The following is a 24,805-nucleotide window of genomic DNA, read 5'->3' as shown; positions in this document are numbered from 1 at the left end:
TATTTTATATTTGTCATCATGCAGCTGAAAAAAGGCTGCTATTTATTATTATAATTTAGAAAATAGATTTTATTTCTGAAATATTATACATTTTAAATTGGGTCCACTTTAAAGGACACCCGAGGTGACATGTGACATGATGGGATAGACATGGGTATGTACAGTGCCTAGCACACATAACTAGGCTGTGATGCTTTTTTTCTTTCTTTCTCAGCGTGAAAGAGCTACAAATCAGGTCAGGACTGGGTCAGACTACAGTGTGACCCTCTTTGATAAGAAATTCCAACTATGAAACACTTTACTAGCAGAAAAATGGCTTCTGAGAGCAGGAAAGAGATAAAAAGGGTCAACCGTTCATAGATTTTAGCTCTGGCATACTTTAATAAATGTGTCATTGAGGAGCAAAAACAATAAAACAGTTAAAATGTAAAAAGTAGGTTTAAACATAAAATGAAACTGGAATATCTTAAAGTCATTTTTAGGAGAAGGAAGATAGATACAATTGTTAATTTCATTAGTTTATTTTCACCTTGGTGTCCTTTAAGATCTTACAATCTAAAGGAATGGGGGGGAAACGAGAGGTTGGACCTATAGAGGAAAAGGCCAATGTCAGACATATTCCAACACCGGATAGGGAAGGGTTAAGGAGGCGCATGTGCCAGAAATAGAATCCCTGATTAGCATATGATGTCATTGGCACACCACCCAGGGGTACATAAGCCAGGATGAGATTGCGTAGTGGCGGCCGTTACTCATGAAAAACGTTAATTGACAGTGACGGGTCGCGTTTAATAGCTCGCCCTTCAGCCATCACGTCTCCTGAGAACATCCGCTCCTACTAATGTCAATGTCACAAAGTCACAATATGGGCTGAAAGTCATCTGAGTTCAGAGCGGGAAACAGGCTCACAAATAACCCCCCTCGCAAGCAAATGGCGCGAGGCCGCCTCCCTTCCCCGGGAACGCGGAGACGATCAACGCCGCTTACAGGTTTTATAACTCAACGGCTTGTCTGGTGTGCGTGTGACAGAGGAGACGCAAGGGACCCCATATCACTGTGACGTTATCTATTCATGTGACATCGAAGACATCTAACCTTTTATTCTTCAATAAGCCAGCACCTATTCAGTGCAGAGACCTTGGGCAAGACTCGCTAACACTACTACTGCCTATAGAGCGCCCCCTAGTGGCTGCAGCTCTGGCCTAACACTGCTACTCCCTATAGAGCGCCCCCTAGTGGCTGCAGCTCTGGCCTAACACTGCTACTGCCTATAGAGCGCCCCCTAGTGGCTGCAGCTCTGGCCTTACACTGCTACTGCCTATAGAGCTCCCCTAGTTGCTGCAGCTCTGGCCTAACACTGCTACTGCCTATAGAGCACCCCCTAGTGGCTGCAGCTCTGGCCTAACACTGCTACTGCCTATAGAGAGCCTCCTAGTGGCTGCAGCTCTGGCCTAACACTGCCACTGCCTATAGAGCGCCCCCTAGTGGCTGCAGCTCTGGCCTAACACTGCTACTGCCTATAGAGCGCCCCCTAGTGGCTGCAGCTCTGGCCTAACACTGCTACTGCCTATAGAGCGCCCCCTAGTGGCTGCAGCTGTGGCCTCTCACTGCTACTGCCTATAGAGCTCCCCCTAGTGGCTGCAGCTCTGGCCTAACACTGCTACTGCCTATAGAGCTCCCCCTAGTGGCTGCAGCTCTGGCCTAACACTGCTACTGCCTATAGAGTTCCCCCTAGTGGCTGCAGCTCTGACCTAACACTGCTACTGCCTATAGAGCTCACCCTAGTGGCTGCAGCTCTGGCCTAGCACTGCTACTGCCTATAGAGCGCCCCCTAGTGGCTGCAGCTGTGGCCTCTCACTGCTACTGCCTATAGAGTTCCCCCTAGTGGCTGCAGCTCTGACCTAACACTGCTACTGCCTATAGAGCTCACCCTAGTGCCTGCAGCTCTGGCCTAGCACTGCTACTGCCTATAGAGCGCCCCCTAGTGGCTGCAGCTGTGGCCTCTCACTGCTACTGCCTATAGAGCGCCCCCCCTAGTGGCTGCAGCTCTGGCCTAACACTGCTACTGCCTATAGAGCGCCCCCTAGTGGCTGCAGCTGTGGCCTAACACTGCTACTGCCTATAGAGCGCCTCCTAGTGGCTGCAGCTCCGGCCTAACACTGCTACTGCCTATAGAACGCCCCCTAGTGGCTACAGCTCTGGCCTAACACTGCTACTGCCTATAGAGCGCCCCCTAGTGGCTGCAGCTCTGGCCTAACACTGCTACTGCCTATAGAGCGCCCCCTAGTGGCTGCAGCTGTGGCCTCTCACTGCTACTGCCTATAGAGTGCCCCACCTAGTGGCTGCAGCTCTGGCCTAACACTGCTACTGCCTATAGAGAGCCCCCTAGTGGCTGCGGCACTGGCCTAACACTGCTACTGCCTATAGAGCGCCCCCTAGTGGCTGCAGCTCTGGCCTAACACTGCTACTGCCTATAGAGCGTCCCCTAGTGGCTGCAGCTCTGGCCTAACACTGCTACTGCCTATAGATCGCCCCCTAGTGGCTGCAGCTCTGGCCTAACTTTGCTACTGCCTATAGAGCGCCCCCTAGTGGCTGCAGCTCTGGCCTAACACTGCTACTGCCTATAGAGCGCCCCCTAGTGGCTGCAGCTCTGGCCTAACACTGCTACTCCCTATAGAGCGCCCCCTAGTGGCTGCAGCTCTGGCCTAACACTGCTACTGCCTATAGAGCGCCCCCTAGTGGCTGCAGCTCTGGCCTAACACTGCTACTGCCTATAGAGCTCCCCCTAGTGGCTGCAGCTGTGGCCTCTCACTGCTACTGCCTATAGAGCGCCCCCTAGTGGCTGCAGCTCTGGCCTAACACTGCTACTGCCTATAGAGCGCCCCCTAGTGGCTGCAGCTCTGGCCTAACACTGCTCCTGCCTATAGAGAGCCCCCTAGTGGCTGCGGCTCTGGCCTAACACTGCTACTGCCTATAGAGCGCCCCCTAGTGGCTGCAGCTCTGGCCTAACACTGCTACTGCCTATAGAGCGCCCCCTAGTGGCTGCAGCTCTGGCCTAACACTGCTACTGCCTATAGAGCGTCCCCTAGTGGCTGCAGCTCTGGGCTAACACTGCTACTGCCTATAGAGCACCCCCTAGTGGCTGCTGCTCTGGCCTAACACTGCTACTGCCTATAGACTGCGCCCCCTAGTGGCTGCAGCTCTGGCCTAACACTGCTACTGCCTATAGAGAGCCCCCTAGTGGCTGCAGCTGTGGCCTAACACTGCTACTGCCTATAGAGCGCCCCCTAGTGGCTGCAGCTCTGGCCTAACACTGCTACTGCCTATAGAGCACCACTAGTGGCTGCAGCTCTGGCCTAACACTGCTACTGCCTATAAAGCGCCCCCTAGTGGCTGCAGCTGTGGCCGCTCACTGCTACTGCCTATAGAGCGCCCCCCCCTAGTGGCTGCAGCTCTGGCCTAACACTGCTACTGCCTATAGAGCGCCCCTAGTGGCTGCAGCTCTGGCCTAACACTGCTACTGCCTATAGAGCGCCCCCTAGTGGCTGCAGCTGTGGCTTCTCACTGCTACTGCCTATAGAGCTCCCCTAGTGGCTGCAGCTCTGGCCTGACACTGCTACTGCCTGTAGAGCTACCCCTGTGGCTGCAGCTCTGGCCTAACACTGCTACTGCCTATAGAGCGCCCCTAGTGGCTGCAGCTCTGGCCTAACACTGCTACTGCCTATAGAGCGCCCCCTAGTGGCTGCAGCTCTTGCCTAATACTGCTACTGCCTATAGAGCGCCCCCTAGTGGCTGCAGCTCTGGCCTAACACTGCTACTGCCTATAGAGCTCCCCTAGTGGCTGCAGCTCTGGCCTTACATTGCTACTGCCTTTAGAGCACCCCCTAGTGGCTGCAGCTCTAGCCTAACACTGCTACTGCCTATAGAGTGCCCCCTAGTGGCTGCACCTCTGGCCTAACACTGCTACTGCCTATAGAGAGCCTCCTAGTGGCTGCAGCTCTGGCCTAACACTGCCACTGCCTATAGAGCTCCCCCTAGTGGCTGCAGCTCTGGCCTAACACTGCTACTACCTATAGAGTGCCCACTAGGGGCTGCAGCTCTGGCCTAACACTGCTACTGCCTATAGAATGCCCCCTAGTGGCTTCAGCTCTAGCCTAACACTGCCACTGCCTATAGAGCTCCCCCTAGTGGCTGCAGCTCTGGCCTAACACTGCTACTGCCTATAGAGCGCCCCCTAGTGGCTGCAGATGTGGCCTCTCACTGCTACTGCCTATAGAGCGCCCCCCCTAGTGGCTGCAGCTCTGGCCTAACACTGCTACTGCCTATAGAGCGCCCCTAGTGGCTGCAGCTCTGGCCTAACACTGCTACTGCCTATAGAGCGCCCCCTAGTGGCTGCAGCTGTGGCTTCTCACTGCTACTGCCTATAGAGCTCCCCTAGTGGCTGCAGCTCTGGCCTAACACTGCTACTGCCTGTAGAGCTACCCCTAGTGGCTGCAGCTCTGGCCTAACACTGCTACTGCCTATAGAGCGCCCCTACTGGCTCCAGCTCTGGCCTAAAACTGCTACTGCCTATAGAGCGCCCCCTAGTGGCTGCAGCTCTTGCCTAATACTGCTACTGCCTATAGAGCGCCCCCTAGTGGCTGCAGCTCTGGCCTAACACTGCTACTGCCTATAGAGCTCCCCTAGTGGCTGCAGCTCTGGCCTTACACTGCTACTGCCTTTAGAGCACCCCCTAGTGGCTGCAGCTCTAGCCTAACACTGCTACTGCCTATAGAGTGCCCCCTAGTGGCTGCAGCTCTGGCCTAACACTGCTACTGCCTATAGAGAGCCTCCTAGTGGCTGCAGCTCTGGCCTAACACTGCCACTGCCTATAGAGCTCACCCTAGTGGCTGCAGCTCTGGCCTAACACTGCTACTACCTATAGAGTGCCCACTAGGGGCTGCAGCTCTGGCCTAACACTGCTACTGCCTATAGAGAGCCCCCTAGTGGCTGCAGCTGTGGCCTAACACTGCTACTGCCTATAGAGCGCCCCCTAGTGGCTGCAGCTCTGGCCTAACACTGCTACTGCCTATAGAGCACCACTAGTGGCTGCAGCTCTGGCCTAACACTGCTACTGCCTATAGAGCGCCCCCTAGTGGCTGCAGCTGTGGCCGCTCACTGCTACTGCCTATAGAGCGCCCCCCCCTAGTGGCTGCAGCTCTGGCCTAACACTGCTACTGCCTATAGAGCGCCCCTAGTGGCTGCAGCTCTGGCCTAACACTGCTACGGCCTATAGAGCGCTCCCTAGTGGCTGCAGCTGTGGCTTCTCACTGCTACTGCCTATAGAGCTCCCCTAGTGGCTGCAGCTCTGGCCTGACACTGCTACTGCCTATAGAGCGCCCCCTAGTGGCTGCAGCTCTTGCCTAATACTGCTACTGCCTATAGAGCGCCCCCTAGTGGCTGCAGCTCTGGCCTAACACTGCTACTGCCTATAGAGCTCCCCTAGTGGCTGCAGCTCTGGCCTAACACTGCTACTGCCTATAGAGAGCCTCCTAGTGGCTGCAGCTCTGGCCTAACACTGCCACTGCCTGTAGAGCTCACCCTAGTGGCTGCAGCTCTGGCCTAACACTGCTACTACCTATAGAATGCCCCCTAGTGGCTTCAGCTCTAGCCTAACACTGCCACTGCCTATAGAGCTCCCCCTAGTGGCTGCAGCTCTGGCCTAACACTGCTACTGTCTATAGAGCGCCCCCTAGTGGCTGCAGATGTGGCCTCTCACTGCTACTGCCTATAGAGCGCCCCCCCCCCCTAGTGGCTGCAGCTCTGGCCTAACACTGCTACTGCCTATAGAGCGCCCCTAGTGGCTGCAGCTCTGGCCTAACACTGCTACTGCCTATAGAGCGCCCCCTAGTGGCTGCAGCTGTGGCTTCTCACTGCTACTGCCTATAGAGCTCACCTAGTGGCTGCAGCTCTGGCCTAACACTGCTACTGCCTGTAGAGCTACCCCTAGTGGCTGCAGCTCTGGCCTAACACTGCTACTGCCTATAGAGCGCCCCTACTGGCTCCAGCTCTGGCCTAACACTGCTACTGCCTATAGAGCGCCCCCTAGTGGCTGCAGCTCTTGCCTAATACTGCTACTGCCTATAGAGCGCCCCCTAGTGGCTGCAGCTCTGGCCTAACACTGCTACTGCCTATAGAGCTCCCCTAGTGGCTGCAGCTCTGGCCTTACACTGCTACTGCCTTTAGAGCACCCCCTAGTGGCTGCAGCTCTGGCCTAACACTGCTACTGCCTATAGAGCGCCCCCTAGTGACTGTAGCTCTGGCGTAATACTGCTACTGCCTATAGAGCACCCCCTAGTGGCTGCAGCTCTGGCCTAACACTGCCACTGCCTATAGAGCGCCCCCTAGTGGCTGCAGCTCTAGCCTAACACTGCTACTGCCTATAGAGTGCCCCCTAGTGGCTGCAGCTCTGGCCTAACACTGCTACTGCCTATAGAGAGCCTCCTAGTGGCTGCAGCTCTGGCCTAACACTGCCACTGCCTATAGAGCTCACCCTAGTGGCTGCAGCTCTGGCCTAACACTGCTACTACCTATAGAGTGCCCACTAGGGGCTGCAGCTCTGGCCTAACACTGCTACTGCCTATAGAGCGCCCCCTAGTGGCTTCAGCTCTAGCCTAACACTGCCACTGCCTATAGAGCTCCCCCTAGTGGCTGCAGCTCTGGCCTAACACTGCTACTGCGTATAGAGCGCACCCTAGTGACTGCAGCTCTGGCCTAACACTGCTACTGTCTATAGAGCCCCCCCTAGTGGCTGCAGCTCTGGCCTAACACTGCCACTGCCTATAGAGCTCACCCTAGTGGCTGCAGCTCTGGCCTAACACTGCTACTACCTATAGAGTGCCCACTAGGGGCTGCAGCTCTGGCCTAACACTGCTACTGCCTATATAGAGCCCCCTAGTGGCTGCAGCTGTGGCCTAACACTGCTACTGCCTATAGAGCGCCCCCTAGTGGCTGCAGCTCTGGCCTAACACTGCTACTGCCTATAGAGCACCACTAGTGGCTGCAGCTCTGGCCTAAAACTGCTACTGCCTATAGAGCGCCCCCTAGTGGCTGCAGCTGTGGCCGCTCACTGCTACTGCCTATAGAGCGCCCCCCCCCTAGTGGCTGCAGCTCTGGCCTAACACTGCTACTGCCTATAGAGCGCCCCTAGTGGCTTCAGCTCTGGCCTAACACTGCTACTGCCTATAGAGCGCTCCCTAGTGGCTGCAGCTGTGGCTTCTCACTGCTACTGCCTATAGAGCTCCCCTAGTGGCTGCAGCTCTGGCCTGACACTGCTACTGCCTGTAGAGCTACCTCTGTGGCTGCAGCTCTGGCCTAACACTGCTACTGCCTATAGAGCGCCCCTAGTGGCTGCAGCTCTGGCCTAACACTGCTACTGCCTATAGAGCGCCCCCTAGTGGCTGCAGCTCTTGCCTAATACTGCTACTGCCTATAGAGCGCCCCCTAGTGGCTGCAGCTCTGGCCTAACACTGCTACTGCCTATAGAGCTCCCCTAGTGGCTGCAGCTCTGGCCTAACACTGCTACTGCCTATAGAGAGCCTCCTAGTGGCTGCAGCTCTGGCCTAACACTGCTACTGCCTATAGAGCGCCCCCTAGTGGCTGCAGCTCTGGCCTAACACTGCTACTACCTATAGAGTGCCCACTAGGGGCTGCAGCTCTGGCCTAACACTGCTACTGCCTATAGAATGCCCCCTAGTGGCTTCAGCTCTAGCCTAACACTGCCACTGCCTATAGAGCTCCCCCTAGTGACTGCAGCTCTGGCCTAACACTGCTACTGTCTATAGAGCGCCCGCTAGTGGCTGCAGATGTGGCCTCTCACTGCTACTGCCTATAGAGCGCCCCCCCCTAGTGGCTGCAGCTCTGGCCTAACACTGCTACTGCCTATAGAGCGCCCCCTAGTGGCTGCAGCTGTGGCTTCTCACTGCTACTGCCTATAGAGCTCACCTAGTGGCTGCAGCTCTGGCCTAACACTGCTACTGCCTGTAGAGCTACCCCTAGTGGCTGCAGCTCTGGCCTAACACTGCTACTGCCTATAGAGCGCCCCCTAGTGGCTGCAGCTCTTGCCTAATACTGCTACTGCCTATAGAGCGCCCCCTAGTGGCTGCAGCTCTGGCCTAACACTGCTACTGCCTATAGAGCTCCCCTAGTGGCTGCAGCTCTGGCCTTACACTGCTACTGCCTTTAGAGCACCCCCTAGTGGCTGCAGCTCTGGCCTAACACTGCTACTGCCTATAGAGCGCCCCCTAGTGACTGTAGCTCTGGCGTAATACTGCTACTGCCTATAGAGCACCCCCTAGTGGCTGCAGCTCTGGCCTAACACTGCCACTGCCTATAGAGCGCCCCCTAGTGGCTGCAGCTCTAGCCTAACACTGCTACTGCCTATAGAGTGCCCCCTAGTGGCTGCAGCTCTGGCCTAACACTGCTACTGCCTATAGAGAGCCTCCTAGTGGCTGCAGCTCTGGCCTAACACTGCAACTGCCTATAGAGCTCACCCTAGTGGCTGCAGCTCTGGCCTAACACTGCTACTACCTATAGAGTGCCCACTAGGGGCTTTAGCTCTGGCCTAACACTGCTACTGCCTATAGAGCGCCCCCTAGTGGCTTCAGCTCTAGCCTAACACTGCCACTGCCTATAGAGCTCCCCCTAGTGGCTGCAGCTCTGGCCTAACACTGCTACTGCGTATAGAGCGCACCCTAGTGACTGCAGCTCTGGCCTAACACTGCTACTGTCTATAGAGCCCCCCCTAGTGGCTGCAGCTCTGGCCTAACACTGCTACTGCCTATAGAGCGCCCCCTAGTGGCTGCAGCTCTGGCCTAACACTGCTACTGCCTATAGAGCGCCCCCTAGTGGCTGCAGCTCTGGCCTAACACTGCTACTGCCTATAGAGCGCCCCCTAGTGGCTGCAGCTCTGGCCTAACACTGCTACTGCCTATAGAGCCCCCCTAGTGACTGCAGCTCTGGCCTAACACTGCTACTGCCTATAGAGCGCCCCCTAGTGGCTGCAGCTCTGGCCTAACACTGCTACTGCCTATAGAGCGCGCCCTAGTGGCTGCAGCTCTGGCCTAACACTGCTACTGCCTATAGAGCGCCCCTAGTGGCTGCAGCTCTGGCCTAACACTGCTACTGCCTATAGAGCTCCCCCTAGTGGCTGCAGCTCTGGCCTAACACTGCTACTGCCTATAGAGCGCCCCCTAGTGGCTGCAGCTCTGGCCTAACACTGCTACTGCCTATAGAGCGCGCCCTAGTGGCTGCAGCTCTGGCCTAACACTGCTACTGCCTATAGAGCGCCCCTAGTGGCTGCAGCTCTGGCCTAACAGTGCTACTGCCTATAGAGCGCCCCCTAGTGGCTGCAGCTCTGCTTTAACACTGCTACTGCCCATAGAGCGCCCCCTAGTGGCTGCAGCTCTGGCCTAACACTGCTACTGCCTATAGAGCACCCCCTAGTGGCTGCAAATCTGGCGCTTTGAGTCTAACAGGAGAAAAGCGCAATTTAAATGTTGTGTCTTGTATGAAGGGAACAACTAAAATTGTATTAACCGGTTCAGCCCCACAGTGTCGAAAACCACATGCATCTGAGCAACGTTCACCTCCCATTCATTCGCCAATAACTTTATTGCTACTTATCAGAATTAATTGAGATATATATATATATATATATATATATATATATATATATATATATATATATATATATATATATATATATATATATATGTCCTTTCTATCATCAGTAGTTTTTGTGCTAATTGATTGGAATAAAGTTTAGAGTCACATTTTCAGCAGAAAACTACACAAATCTGTACATAAGCCCTGAAAGAGGGACAAATTAGGGAGAAAAAGGGACAAATGAGGGACAGAGGGAGAAAGAGAGAAAGAGGGACACTGTTAGGAGTTTGGTAGTTACCTCCGCGGAAGCGAGCGGTGAGGCCGCTGCTTCCGCGTCTGACGCGACCGCGGATCTCGCCGCGTCTTCTCAGTCATTTCCGTCAGGCAGGACAGGTCTCTCCAGGGTACAGCTCAGTAGAGCAGCACACGCGCGCCAGGAGACAGGAACTTTATGCTTTGAGGAGGCGGGTCAGCTGACCGGCCGATCAGCTGACATGACAGGACCGATCACCGCTCCTGATTGGCTGAAGTGCGCTGGGCGGAACTGCGGGGTTACCTGTCTGTATTTAAGACCCGAGCTGTCAGTAGCTCATTGTCTGCTGTTGCTGATACTTTGCGGTTAAGCTCTCAGACCTTAGTCAGTTCCCAGTGTGTTTGATCCGGCAGGACCCCGGGGATTCACACATAGCTAGGAATATTATTGATAGTTGTAAAAGTAATATTCATTATTGTATTGATTATCTGTGTATGACTCTTTGCCTGTTACTCTTGACTCCGCCCTCTGCCTCTTGATTCTGTACTCTGCCTATCTGTTTGTTGCCGACCCCGACTCTGATATTGCCTCCTGATTTTGTACCTTCGCTCATCTGACCTGTTACCGACCTTTTGCCTGTTTTATCACTACGCCTTTGCCTGACGATTCTGTACTGCCTCCTGACCGATCTGTTACCGATATTGCCTGTACGACCACTCTACCTAGTGATAGTCCCTACAGCTAAGGGCTATCACATAGGAGTACTCCTGTGTTACTGTGCACTAAAAACACGTGTGATCACACTCTGAATAAAATACTGACTACTGTGCTGTTAGAGCTGTTACAGATCATTACAGACACATGAGGGAGAAAGAGGGAATGAGGGACACATGAGGGAGAAAGAGAGACAAATGAGGTAGAAAGAGGGACACATGAGAGAGAAAGAGGGACACATGAGGGAGAAAGAGGGAATGAGGGACACATGAGGGAGAAAGAGAGACAAATGAGGTAGAAAGAGGGACACATGAGAGAGAAAGAGGGACACATGAGAGAGAAAGAGGGACACATGAGGGAGAAAGAGGGAATGAGGGACACATGAGGGAGAATGAGGGACACATGAGGGAGAAAGAGAGACAAATGAGGTAGAAAGAGGGACACATGAGAGAGAAAGAGGGACACATGAGGGAGAAAGAGGGACACATGAGGGAGAAAGAGGGACACATGAGAGAGAAAGAGGGACACATGAGAGAGAAAGAGGGACACATGAGGGAGAAAGAGGGACACATGAGGGAGAAAGAGGGACACATGAGAGAGAAAGAGGGACACATGAGGGAGAAAGAGGGACACATGAGGGAGAAAGAGGGACACATGAGGGAGAAAGAGGGACACATGAGAGAGAAAGAGGGACACATGAGGGAGAAAGAGGGACACATGAGGGAGAAAGAGGGACACATGAGGGAGAAAGAGGGACACATGAGGGAGAAAGAGGGACACATGAGGGAGAAAGAGGGACACATGAGGGAGAAAGAGGGACACATGAGAGAGAAAGAGGGACACATGAGGGAGAAAGAGGGACACATGAGGGAGAAAGAGGGACACATGAGGGAGAAAGAGGGACACATGAGAGAGAAAGAGGGACACATGAGAGAGAAAGAGGGACACATGAGGGAGAAAGAGGGACACATGAGAGAGAAAGAGGGACACATGAGGGAGAAAGAGGGACACATGAGAGAGAAAGAGGGACACATGAGGGAGAAAGAGGGACACATGAGGGAGAAAGAGGGACACATGAGGGAGAAAGAGGGACACATGAGAGAGAAAGAGGGACACATGAGAGAGAAAGAGGGACACATGAGGGAGAAAGAGGGACACATGAGAGAGAAAGAGGGACACATGAGGGAGAAAGAGGGACACATGAGAGAGAAAGAGGGACACATGAGGGAGAAAGAGGGACACATGAGAGAGAAAGAGGGACACATGAGGGAGAAAGAGGGACACATGAGGGAGAAAGAGGGACACATGAGGGAGAAAGAGGGACACATGAGAGAGAAAGAGGGACACATGAGGGAGAAAGAGGGACACATGAGGGAGAAAGAGGGACACATGAGGGAGAAAGAGGGACACATGAGAGAGAAAGAGGGACACATGAGGGAGAAAGAGGGACACATGAGAGAGAAAGAGGGACACATGAGGGAGAAAGGGACACATGAGGGAGAAAGAGGGACACATGAGGTAGAAAGAGGGACACATGAGGTAGAAAGAGGGACACATGAGAGAGAAAGAGGGACACATGAGGGAGAAAGAGGGACACATGAGGTAGAAAGAGGGACACATGAGGGAGAAAGAGGGACACATGAGGGAGAAAGAGGGACACATGAGGGAGAAAGAGGGACACATGAGGGAGAAAGAGGGACACATGAGGGAGAAAGAGGGACACATGAGAGAGAAAGAGGGACACATGAGGGAGAAAGAGGAACACATGAGGGAGAAAGAGGGACACATGAGAGAGAAAGAGGGACACATGAGGGAGAAAGAGGGACACATGAGGGAGAAAGAGGGACACATGAGAGAGAAAGAGGGACACATGAGGGAGAAAGAGGGACACATGAGGGAGAAAGAGGGACACATGAGGGAGAAAGAGGGACACATGAGAGAGAAAGAGGGACACATGAGGGAGAAAGAGGGACACATGAGGGAGAAAGAGGGACACATGAGGGAGAAAGAGGGACACATGAGAGAGAAAGAGGGACACATGAGGGAGAAAGAGGGACACATGAGGGAGAAAGAGGGACACATGAGGGAGAAAGAGGGACACATGAGGGAGAAAGAGGGACACATGAGGGAGAAAGAGGGACACATGAGGGAGAAAGAGGGACACATGAGGGAGAAAGAGGGACAAATGAGGGAGAAAGAGGGACACATGAGGGAGAAAGAGGGACACATGAGAGAGAAAGAGGGACACATGAGAGAGAAAGAGGGACACATGAGGGAGAAAGAGGGACACATGAGGGAGAAAGAGGGACACATGAGGGAGAAAGAGGGACACATGAGGGAGAAAGAGGGACACATGAGAGAGAGAGAGGGACACATGAGGGAGAAAGAGGGACACATGAGGGAGAAAGAGGGACACATGAGGGAGAAAGAGGGACACATGAGAGAGAAAGAGGGACACATGAGAGAGAAAGAGGGACACATGAGGGAGAAAGAGGGACACATGAGAGAGAAAGAGGGACACATAAGGGAGAAAGAGGGACACATGAGGGAGAAAGAGGGACACATGAGGGAGAAAGAGGGACACATGAGAGAGAAAGAGGGACACATAAGAGAGAAAGAGGGACACATGAGGGAGAAAGAGGGACACATGAGAGAGAAAGAGGGACACATGAGGGAGAAAGAGGGACACATGAGGGAGAAAGAGGGACACATGAGGGAGAAAGAGGGACACATGAGGGAGAAAGAGGGACACATGAGAGAGAAAGAGGGACACATGAGAGAGAAAGAGGGACACATGAGGGAGAAAGAGGGACACATGAGAGAGAAAGAGGGACACATGAGGGAGAAAGAGGGACACATGAGGGAGAAAGAGGGACACATGAGAGAGAAAGAGGGACACATGAGAGAGAAAGAGGGACACATGAGGGAGAAAGAGGGACACATGAGGGAGAAAGAGGGACACATGAGAGAGAAAGAGGGACACATGAGAGAGAAAGAGGGACACATGAGGGAGAAAGAGGGACACATGAGGGAGAAAGAGGGACACATGAGAGAGAAAGAGGGACACATGAGGGAGACAGAGGGACACATGAGAGAGAAAGAGGGACACATGAGGGAGAAAGAGGGACACATGAGAGAAAGAGGGACACATGAGGGAGAAAGAGGGACACATGAGAGAGAAAGAGGGACACATGAGAGAGAAAGAGGGACACATGAGAGAGAAAGAGGGACACATGAGAGAGAAAGAGGGACACATGAGGGAGAAAGAGGGACACATGAGAGAGAAAGAGGGACACATGAGGGAGAAAGAGGGACACATGAGAGAGAAAGAGGGACACATAAGGGAGAAAGAGGGACACATGAGGGAGAAAGAGGGACACATGAGGGAGAAAGAGGGACACATGAGAGAGAAAGAGGGACACATGAGAGAGAAAGAGGGACACATGAGGGAGAAAGAGGGACACATGAGAGAGAAAGAGGGACACATAAGGGAGAAAGAGGGACACATGAGGGAGAAAGAGGGACACATGAGGGAGAAAGAGGGACACATGAGGGAGAAAGAGGGACACATGAGAGAGAAAGAGGGACACATGAGGGAGAAAGAGGGACACATGAGAGAGAAAGAGGGACACATGAGGGAGAAAGAGGGACACATGAGAGAGAAAGAGGGACACATGAGAGAGAAAGAGGGACACATGAGGGAGAAAGAGGGACACATGAGAGAGAAAGAGGGACACATGAGGGAGAAAGAGGGACACATGAGGGAGAAAGAGGGACACATGAGGGAGAAAGAGGGACACATGAGGGAGAAAGAGGGACACATGAGAGAGAAAGAGGGACACATGAGGGAGAAAGAGGGACACATGAGAGAGAAAGAGGGACACATGAGGGAGAAAGAGGGACACATGAGGGAGAAAGAGGGACACATGAGGGAGAAAGAGGGACACATGAGGGAGAAAGAGGGACACATGAGGGAGAAAGAGGGACACATGAGAGAGAAAGAGGGACACATGAGAGAGAAAGAGGGACACATGAGGGAGAAAGAGGGACACATGAGGGAGAAAGAGGGACACATGAGGGAGAAAGAGGGACACATGAGGGAGAAAGAGGGACACATGAGGGAGAAAGAGGGACACATGAGGGAGAAAGAGGGACACATGAGAGAGAAAGAGGAACACATGAGGGAGAAAGAGGGACACATGAGGGAGAAAGAGGGACACATGAGAGAGAAAGAGGGACAAATGAGGGAGAAAGAGGTGTCAAAAACCAGAGTGGTTTTTGCCTTTTTCATGATTGCTAACTCAGTAAAGCACCAGCCCTTAAAGCGTTGCTATCACTTAAACCCGGCATAGTGGGGTCTGAACCCTCTATAACAGTAATTATAGCTTGATGGTGTACCTTGAAATGAATCAGAGCACTCAGTATATGATTTATATAAAAAATTGTATTTGCTTATCATACAGCATATATACAAATATGAACAGTTGCAAGTAGTGTTTCCTTATAACAGTATTTCATCTCATCAAGGCTTTTATAGCCAAGTACAATCAAGAAAGAATATAACAGTTGTGTTATGTAGAATAAGATCAAAAGTAGTCTCATCTGTATCAATAGCTTTGTATCTAATAGCTGTGTAAGACTTGTAGTAATCTTCTTAAAGAAATATCATAAAAAATAGCTTCTAAAAAAACTTCTATCTAACATCTTAACAGAACTTAATGTTGAAAATGAATAAAGTAAATCACCAGAATATTAAGCATATTACACCTTCTCTGTCATCTCTTCAGCATGCAGAACCACGTGTGGGAGGGTAGCTTCTGCCTCGTGTGTCTTCTCAGGAGATTGGTAGGCTTGTGCAAATTATGAGCTTTCAGCTCCTACTTTTATAGTGATTGGATGCAATATGGCTGCCTAATCTGGAATTTCCCTAAATCCCAGGTTCTGATTGGCTGAAACTTCTGTGCGTAGCTTGCTATCTTTGACATTTAAAATACCCATAACACTTTTTTTTGTTTTGAATACCTTAATTATCTTAACTGTGAGAACCTACGTAGGTTTGAAATGTTTACACGTTCTGATTAGGTCATTTCTGACGCCGTTAATTAAAAATGGACGTCACCAGCCATCTTGCCTGCTGGTTGACTTATTTGCCCCAGACATTGGACTTTTAAACATTAAGCAATGTCATTCATGATGCATTTCTGATAACGTGTCCTTCTGCTAATTAGTTTGGAATGTTTCTGGCCTTTTTCAGACATAAGATTGGTCAGGTTGACACTGTAACACTGTAAAGAGTCTTTAGCAATTTAAGGCTTATTGAAACATACAGGGCTTCTAATATTCTTATTTAAATATAAAGCTTATTATATAATTCTTCTTAAAACAATAATATAAGATATAATTGCACATTAAAATGTAATAATATAAAATCATGTTCTATATATTTGCCTTTCCTCCGGCAGATGTCTCTATTTTATCATGTAAATATCAAGCTGTATTAATAATATTAATTATAAGACTATGAAGCCGCCAGGTGGCATAATTGTCCTAAATACGGGACTATAGAAAAACCTTACAAACTTGTATTGACATTCCTGTTCCAATAATTTTTATTGAATTTTTCAAAAAAGAATAACAAAGTCATGGAAATATGACATCTTTTTACATTAAAGTCGCATGTATAGTGAACCAAACAACAATACAGAGCTTGATTATATGTTGAATTCTGTACAACCAAATAGTTTATCATATATTAGCATAGTTGTAGACATGCTATCCAAATGGAGCAGAAGCTCTTGGTAAATGGGGGAATTTAATCCACCCTACTGAGATAGCAAGAGTCACATCCATCTTACTAGAGATTTACTGCAACCTTGAAGATTTGTAGATCAACCTAAATGTCTACTAAGAAGATATGTCATAGGTGTGGGTGATACTTAGGTATCCCTTCCTTTGCAGTAGAACAGAAACAAACAGTATAAACAAAACAGTATAAACATAACTAAAGAATGTCCAACAGGACTTGCTCTGAATGCATGGTTACAACAGTGTGTATGCCGTACAATGTAATTCAAGCAGAGTAAGGGGTTAGTGTAGGTGAGAGGTTAAATTAGTTCTCATACTTCCGAAAGTTTGGATAGGGGGTGTATAGTTGGCCAGAGACTTGCCTTACTGAGAAAGGCCTGTAAACTGCCACATCTAACACCCAAGACTTTTCTGCCTTAAAGAGGAACTGTAACGACAAAACGGCCCCTGGGGGGTACTCACCTCGGGTGGGGGAAGCCTCAGGATCCTAATGAGGCTTCCCACGCCGTCCTGCGTCCCTCGGGGGTCTCGCTGTAGCCCTCCGTACAGCCGTGACGCAATATTTACCTTCCTGGCTCCTGCGCAGGCGCTCTGATGCCTCTCGGCGCCGAAGTAGGCGGAAATACCCGATCATCGTCGGGTCTGCTCTACTGCGCAGGCGCAAGTTTCCGGCGCCTGCGCAGTAGAGCGGACCCGACGGAGATCGGGTATTTCCGTCTATTTCCGTGCAGAAAGTCGCCACAGCGCCCCCGCTGGAGCCAGCAAAGGTAAATATTGAACTGACAGTCGGCACAGTCGCCGGCTGTTCGGAGGGCTGCGGCGAGACCCCCGTGGGACAGAGGACGGCGTGGGAAGCCTCATTAGGATCCGGAGGCTTCCCCCACCCGAGGTGAGTACCGCCCAGGGGATCTTTTTAATGTTACAGAGTCTCTTTAAGATTTAGATCAACTTTTTTCAGTATTTCTTCCAAGGTAGGACTATAAGGGGATTTCCAATTATCAATAATTGCTATTCTTGTTGCTGTCAAGACATGATTACTTAAAGAGAGTCTGAAGCGAGAATAAATCTCGCTTCAGAGCTCATAGTTAGCAGGGGCATGCGTGCCCCTGCTAAACCGCCGCTATCCCGCGGCTAAACGGGGGTCCCTGACCCCCCGAAATCCCCTCCGTGCAACCGGGGATCACTTACGCATTCAGGCAGGGCTAACGGCCGCAGCCCTGCCCCACGCGTGTCTGTCAGCGCGTATCTCCGCCTCTCCCTCGCCCCTCTCAGTCTTCCTTCACTGAGAGGGGCGGGGGAGAGGCGGCGATGCGCTGCTAAAAGACGGTGCTGAGAGGCAGGGCTGCAGCCGTTAGCCCTGCCTGAAGAGCAGCAAAATCTACGACAAATTTGGTCGTTGATTTTGCGGGGGGGAGGGGTTTGGGGGTGAAGGGACCCCCGTTTAGCCGCAGGATAGCTGCGTTTTAGCAGGGGCACACATGCCCCTGCTAACTATGAGCTCTGAAGCGAGAATTATTCTCGCTTCAGTGTCTCTTTAAAGGGAACCTTAACTGAATGGGGGGTAAAGAGTTTCACTTACCTGGGGCTATAACCAGCCCCCTGCAGCAGTCCTGTGCCCTCGGAGCTGCTCTGGAAGCCTCCGGTCCCCCGCTGTCACTTAGTTTTGTTTTTGACGACTCACCAGTCGGCCGGCCGCCATGCGTATTATTGGACTCATTCCCTACTGCAATTAGCGTTGTTGCGGACCGCAACGCGTACAAAAATACGCGTTGCCGCATATCTATTTTTGTACGCGTTGCGGTCCGCAACAGCGCTAATTGCAGTAGGGAATGCGTCCAATAATACGCATGGCTGCCGGAGGATTCCAGAGCAGCTCCAAGGGCACAGGACTGCTGCAGGGGGCTGGTAATAGCCCCAGGTAAGGGAAACTCTTTACCCTCAGTTAAGGTTCCCTTTAATAACCAGTCTCTCTCTCTAGGAGGCAAGTCTATGGATTTTATTTGTAAAAGTGCCAGGCTTGGGGGTATATGAGTGAGGAACAGAGGTAATTTCTTCAAAAATATCCCTCTCTCTTCCCAAAGAGGTTGTATTCTAGGACAAAACCACAATATATGCTCCAGGGAACCTTTTTGGTTACAATTTCTCCACCATAGATGTGATGTTTTGCTTTTGAACCTTGCAATTTATTCCGGTGTCATGTACCACTGCCATACTATTTTCATCAGATTTTCATGATGGGATATGCAATGTGATGTCTTTTTTTAGGGATCTTAATGCTAACTCCCAATCTTCCTGAGTTATGTCTTCTTGCCATCTCTTCATTTGCCATCTGGGTATGTCATTTTTAACAGCTAATAAAGTTTTATAGAATATTGAGGTTCCTTGTAAGTGAGTTTTCTCCGCCTAATTTGAGGAGTGAGGGATATAGGATTTGGATTTTGTTTTTTGAGAAATTTTTGAACACTAAGAAATTTATGTTTATCAGAATCTGGAATATAATCAATCTTAGAGATTTCTTCAAAGGATCTTAATTCACAAATGATGAACATCTTATCCACGGTATCAATACCCAATTCAATCCAGTTTTCCAGGTCTGAATTATTGATGGTGAATGATAGGTTTTGTAACGGTGTAGGGAGTATGGATGAGATTGGTTCATCTTTAATTTGCTCTATCAGCTCTTTCCAGACCTTTATTGTATTTTTAATAATGGGGTTTGATGGCTGTTTGGAAGTTTTCCAGACTATTCTTGATTCTAAGAACGATTTGTACGATATGGTAGAGATTTGGTCTTATCCCAAAACTAGCCATTGTCTGGTAGTATCATTAATCCAGATTGCTCTAGACTGTTCTAATATTGAAATACGATAACAGAGGAGCCAAGCAGAATAAAATTAGTTAAAATTGTTAAAAGGGGGGAAGTGGGTGGACTCACCTCCCTTCTGAAAAAAATGGCCGGACAATGGACAGGTTACTTACAGTCTAAAGTATCATTTATTATGAGCTCCAAAAGTGCAACGCGTTTCACGAGTAACAGTCCCGCTTCTTCAGGCAAACAATTTTTGGAGGGTGCAAAATTTGCATCCTCCAAAAATCGTTTGCCTGAAGAAGCGGGACTGTTACCCGTGAAACGCGTTGCACTTTTGGAGTTACTAATAAATGTTACTTTAGACTGTAAGTAACCTGTCCATTGTCCGGCCATTTTTTCCAGAAGGGAGGTGAGTCCACCCACTTCCCCCTTTTTAATAATTTTAACTAATTTTATTCTGCTTGGCGCCTCTGTTATCGTATTTCAATATTATCTAGTCCACCCTTGGTGAAGGGGTGTATCCCCATTTTCTCCTATCTACAGAGAGCGACTTTTTAAACCTGAGCGGGGTCAGGTTACAATTCTCCCCGCCGGCCTGTCCAGTGGTTGCCTTTGTGGCCACCCACCCTTGTGAGTATAATCATCTCATTTATTCACAACAGACCTCTCCATATTAACATACTGCACCATATTGGGCTCTCGGTTTCTCCCCCATTTTTCAAGCTTTTCTAAGATTACTGCCTTGTAGTATTTTTCTATATCCGGTACACCAAAATCTAATTCTGAAGATTGCAATGTTAGGATTTTATCAGAGAACCTGGAGGACCTGTTCATCAATATAAACTTGTTTATTGTCCTTTGGAGTGTTATGAAGAATATTTTAGGAACTTGTATAGGTAAATTGCGAAATAAATATAATAGTTGGGGTAATAGCATCATCTTAAATGCTGCAGTTCTACCCAGCCAGGAGAATTCTAACTTAGAAAGAGATTCTAGTTGTGTCTTTAACTTAGCCAGCCAAGGTTCATAGTTTTCTCTATAAATTTGTGGGATAGTTGGAGTTAAATTTATACCTAGATATATTATTGATTTGGTAGACCATGAGTATGGACAGGAAGTCTTAAAGGGAACCAGAGAGGAACGCTAGTTAAAAATAGAAAAAGGCTTTTATACATACCTGGGGCTTCTTCCAGCCCCATAAGCCTGGATCGCTCCCACACCTCCTTCCTCCGCTTCCTGGAACCGCCGGTACCGGTCCCGTCACTTCCGGTGGACGCGGCTAATTGTCCGCATCACAGGGGCTCCCTCCATACCCGTACGCATGAGGCTGCGCAGTAGGCTGCCTCATGCGCACTTGTATAGAGGGAGCGCTGTGTGATGTGGAGAATCGGCCGCGTCCGCCGGCCGACTGGCGGTAATGACGGGACCGGTACCGGCGATAGAGGCAGCAGAGGATGGCGGCGTGGGAGCGATCCGTGCGTATGGGGCTGGAGGAAGCCCCAGGTATGTATAAAAGCTTTTCTTTAATCATCTCTGGTTCTCTTTAAGGGATTGGATAGTTTTAGCACCGAGATTACATGGTGAAATTACCGTTTTGTCTTCATTAAGTTTATAATAAGATACATCTGAGAATTATTTTTTGTATTGACATTCCAAAGGACAATCATTATCAAAACAACTTTGTGGAACACAGCTAATGTGTAATTATAGGTTTAACAACAATTATCTCCTTCTTTAGAAGGACTGTATTGATTATTAATATGTATATGTAATAACTGAGCAAATCTGTGTATATATATATATATATATATATATATATATATATATATATATATATATATATATATATATATATTTATATTTGCTGCAGTAATGTGATTTTTAAACTTCTTCTTTTCAGTCTTCACACAGTACACTTATCTACAACCTTGACATTTGTAAGATGCTTAGTAACATAAACAAAAATGTTTTAGCCTCTGTAACTAAAATAATATAATATTGAGTTTCACGGCTTGGAATATGCTGAGATGTCACAGAACAATATTTTAAAAAAGTACTCTAACTTTGCAGTTTACAATGAAATTTTGCATAGAACATTGAAACTTAAAACATACACATATGACCGCTTTTCCTGCATAAATAAATCTCTAGAATTCTGACAGAGGGACACATGAGGGACAGAGGGACACATGAGGGAGAAAGAGGGACACATGAGAGAGAAAGAGGGACACATGAGACAGAAAGAGGGACACATGAGGGAGAAAGAGGGACAAATGAGCGAGAAAGAGGGACAGAAGGACACATGAGGGAGAAAGAGGGACAGGGTTCTGAGAGAGGGACTGTCCCTCATTCGGGAGCTATGTGCTGTACTGATAACGGGTGTTGTTGTGTTTGTGCAGCCGGACGACCTGTTTGTGTGCGACATCGATGAGAGAGACATCAGCTGCCCCCCGGCTTACAAGAACCTGAAGAAGAGTCAGTGCACGCCGCTGTTCATGAACGCTTACACCATGCGAGGTACGGCCAGGGCGAAACGCAGAGGCAGCCGCTATGGGAGGGGCTACACTTAAATGTGGCAATCCAAACTATTATTATTATTAATATTACAGATGCAGGTATTTAAATATTCACACCTACTGTAAACTGAAAGCCCTGAATCAGCCTGTATTATCTTTAAAGAAACCTGAACCTGGGACTGAGCTTCATCCCAATCAGTAGCTGATAATCCGTTTCCCACGAGAAATCTTTACCTTCTCACCAATGGATCATCAGGGGGCTCTGTATGGCTGATATTGTGGTGAAACTCCTCCCACAGTGTGATGTCATGACCATGGTCCTGACAGTTTGCTGTCTGTGAGCCTCGTTGCATTGTGGGAAATAACGGCTGTTTCCAACTGCCAAGCAAGCAGTATCTCCCTCTGTGCACAGAACTCTCAGTAAGGAACACCACCAAGAATGTAAATCGGGGGGAGAGAGGGAAGATTTTACATTGGGCAAACACTGATTAAATAATCTATAAATAACTATTATAAACAATTAACAATTTTATTCATTATGTAATTTCAGTACAGTTCCAGTATTAAACAATACACATTTAGCACTTTGCAGATCGTTGGCCAATGGCGAGCAATGCAAAATCACTCCCAGTGGATCCCAAGTCTTGCTTTAGCAATTCTACTGTAATTGTAAGCCTGTCATTGTATTCTAATTGTAAGCCTGTAGGTGGTGCTGTTGTTCCTTAGATTTGTTTCCTCCTGCTTTGCTTGAACTATGAGCAGGATTATTCGATTTTCACATACAGCAGCTGTGTTCAGTACATCTGACTTATGCTTGGAACACACGTTACGTTTTTTTTCACCCGATTTCCAGTACGATCGATAGTACGAATCTCAACCAAAAATCTACAGTAATTTTATCGTCCGCCTGCTACACACGTGAACGTTTTCTGTTCCGTTTTTACTATGTTCGCCACTAATTACGCCCACTATTGATGCCACCGCTCTCTGATGCGGCCCCCTGGACACCTCTATTTCGTACACATAATCACGCCGCTTCATCGATCGTGCCAACTCGCGATAAGATAGTAGTCATTTTGACCGTTTATTTTCAACATGTCCTATACTATTTCGATCGAGAACACACTCGATTCTGCCCATAAAATCGCTCAAGTGTGCTGAAAAATGCTTCCGATTTTGGCTGTGATTTGATTCGTATTATCGATTGCATGGGAAATCGAGTGAAATAACCGTAAGGTGTGTTCCCAGCATTACAGTTATGAGCGGGCTTGCATGAAGATTGAACACCAATTGTATGCAGCTTGGAATCGGGACAATCAAAATCAGAAACTCCATCTGACTGGCCCATTTCCAAGCAAAGCAACGTTAGTCTAAAGTGGAGCTGAACTCTTGCACTGGACTGAAGGAAAACCATAGAGAAATGCACCCTGTGTGTATATAATTAAGGCCCCGTTCACACTTGCGGTTCGAGTCCGCAAGTGTCCGGGGGACCGGGGGCTGCAAAGAGACTGTACGGGTCTCTGCGGTGGCCACAAGTTGCCGATCCGGAATGTATCAGTTCCCGGCTACAATAAAGTAGCCGGAACTAGATACATCGCAGTGCCAGAAAGGCACCGCAAGCATGGGGGATACCGGCGTGTAGTCCGGGCCCCCCAAGTGGCATAGGACCGGTGCTGGAAGCATCCGGTCCTATTGCCAGTGTGATGAGAAACATCCGTTTCTCATTGCACAGCATGGCCGCATGTTCGGGTCAGGATACGGCCCGGGTGCGTGGGCCGGATGACCGGACCCGAAAAATAGCGCATGTTGGAAAAGTGTCCGGAGTCCGGATCCGATCCGGCGCCGTTCTGTACGGAACGGACACGTGTGAACGTCCGCATAGACTTTACATTGCTATGCGGAACGTACGTTCCGTTTGTACAGTATACGGTCCGGATCCGATCAGGCGACTCCGGACAGCGAACGCTAATGTGAACCGGGCCTTAGCCTAATTCCTCCTCGTCTGCGACTAATCCCAACTGTAATTTGATCTCTTTAGCTGTGTCAGCTGGCTGCCTCAGCAGAGTAGCTGGTATATCTGCTTTCATTAAAGCAGGAAGTAGACACACTGCAGATTTATTGCAGGATTTGTATCAGCTGTAACAAAGAAATGTTTTTCTGTAAAGGGTATTATGATGTTGCTTATCTTTTAGAGCACATAGGAAATTCTGAGTTCAGGTGCGCTTTAATCAGATTGATAACTAAAGCCTGACTCACACAGTTTTGATTGGCCGATTTTACCCCTTCCATATACTGTATTAGTGTATGGCTAGTTGGAGAGATCCAAAGACAACTGGGGGGGGGGGGGGGGATCTCTGTGTGTGTCTTAGTGCGTTTTGATGTTTTATCCATGTAGTATATGAGTATTACCTACACAATATGTTCATAGTATTCAAAAATCATACTACATGGGGGTTGGTAACATTGGCCAATCACAATTGGATGTGTGTGCCAAGCTTAATGCTGGGAATTTGGTCACAAGATGGCCACAGTGAGATTTGTTTTGTTTTGTTTTTTCGTTCTGGAAGCGAGTCGCTTACAATGAGCTATGTCATAAGGATTTATTGCACAAGGTATTTTAGGGCGTTTTCCAAAGTCGGTGGCGCTAAAAAATACCGCAAGATGCCCTAGTTGTGAACAAGCCCTAAGGGCTGGAACCCACAGGAGCGCTTTTGGCAGCGTTTTGGCAGCACTGCGATACGCTAGCAGTTTGCCAAAACGCTGGGCTAATGTTAATGGATGGGGCAACTTCCACAGGAGCGTTTGCGTTTCTCAGAAACGCAAACGCAGGACATGCAGCATTTTGGGAGCGTTAGCGCTTCAATGTAAAGTATTAAAACGCTAGCGGAAACGCTCAGCAAAACCTAAACTGAGCGGTTTTGCTAGCGTTTTGCGGTTCAGCACACTGTAACAAAATTCAGTTAAAGTAACAAAATTAAAAATAATTCACAGGACCAATCAAGATAAAAACGCAAAACGCTACGCATCCGCTGGGCAAAAAAATACAATGTTGCAAAACACGAC

The 24,805-nt window shown here is 49.4% G+C and overlaps 1 protein-coding gene across 1 annotated transcript in view; it reads left to right on the top strand.

Annotated features, from left to right (window-relative positions):
• The window catches only part of APIP (APAF1 interacting protein), a 64,358-nt gene that overhangs the window by 10,631 nt on the left and 28,922 nt on the right, over positions 1-24,805 (top strand). The window contains exon 4 of the mRNA XM_068261580.1: positions 21,626-21,743. Within this exon, the coding sequence (XP_068117681.1) occupies positions 21,626-21,743 (118 nt within the window). The remainder of the gene's footprint in view (positions 1-21,625; positions 21,744-24,805) is intronic.

The sequence above is a fragment of the Hyperolius riggenbachi genome, chromosome 11 (genome assembly GCF_040937935.1).
Source record: "Hyperolius riggenbachi isolate aHypRig1 chromosome 11, aHypRig1.pri, whole genome shotgun sequence".
NCBI lineage: Eukaryota > Metazoa > Chordata > Amphibia > Anura > Hyperoliidae > Hyperolius > Hyperolius riggenbachi.
This window is presented reverse-complemented; position numbering and strand designations above follow the sequence as displayed.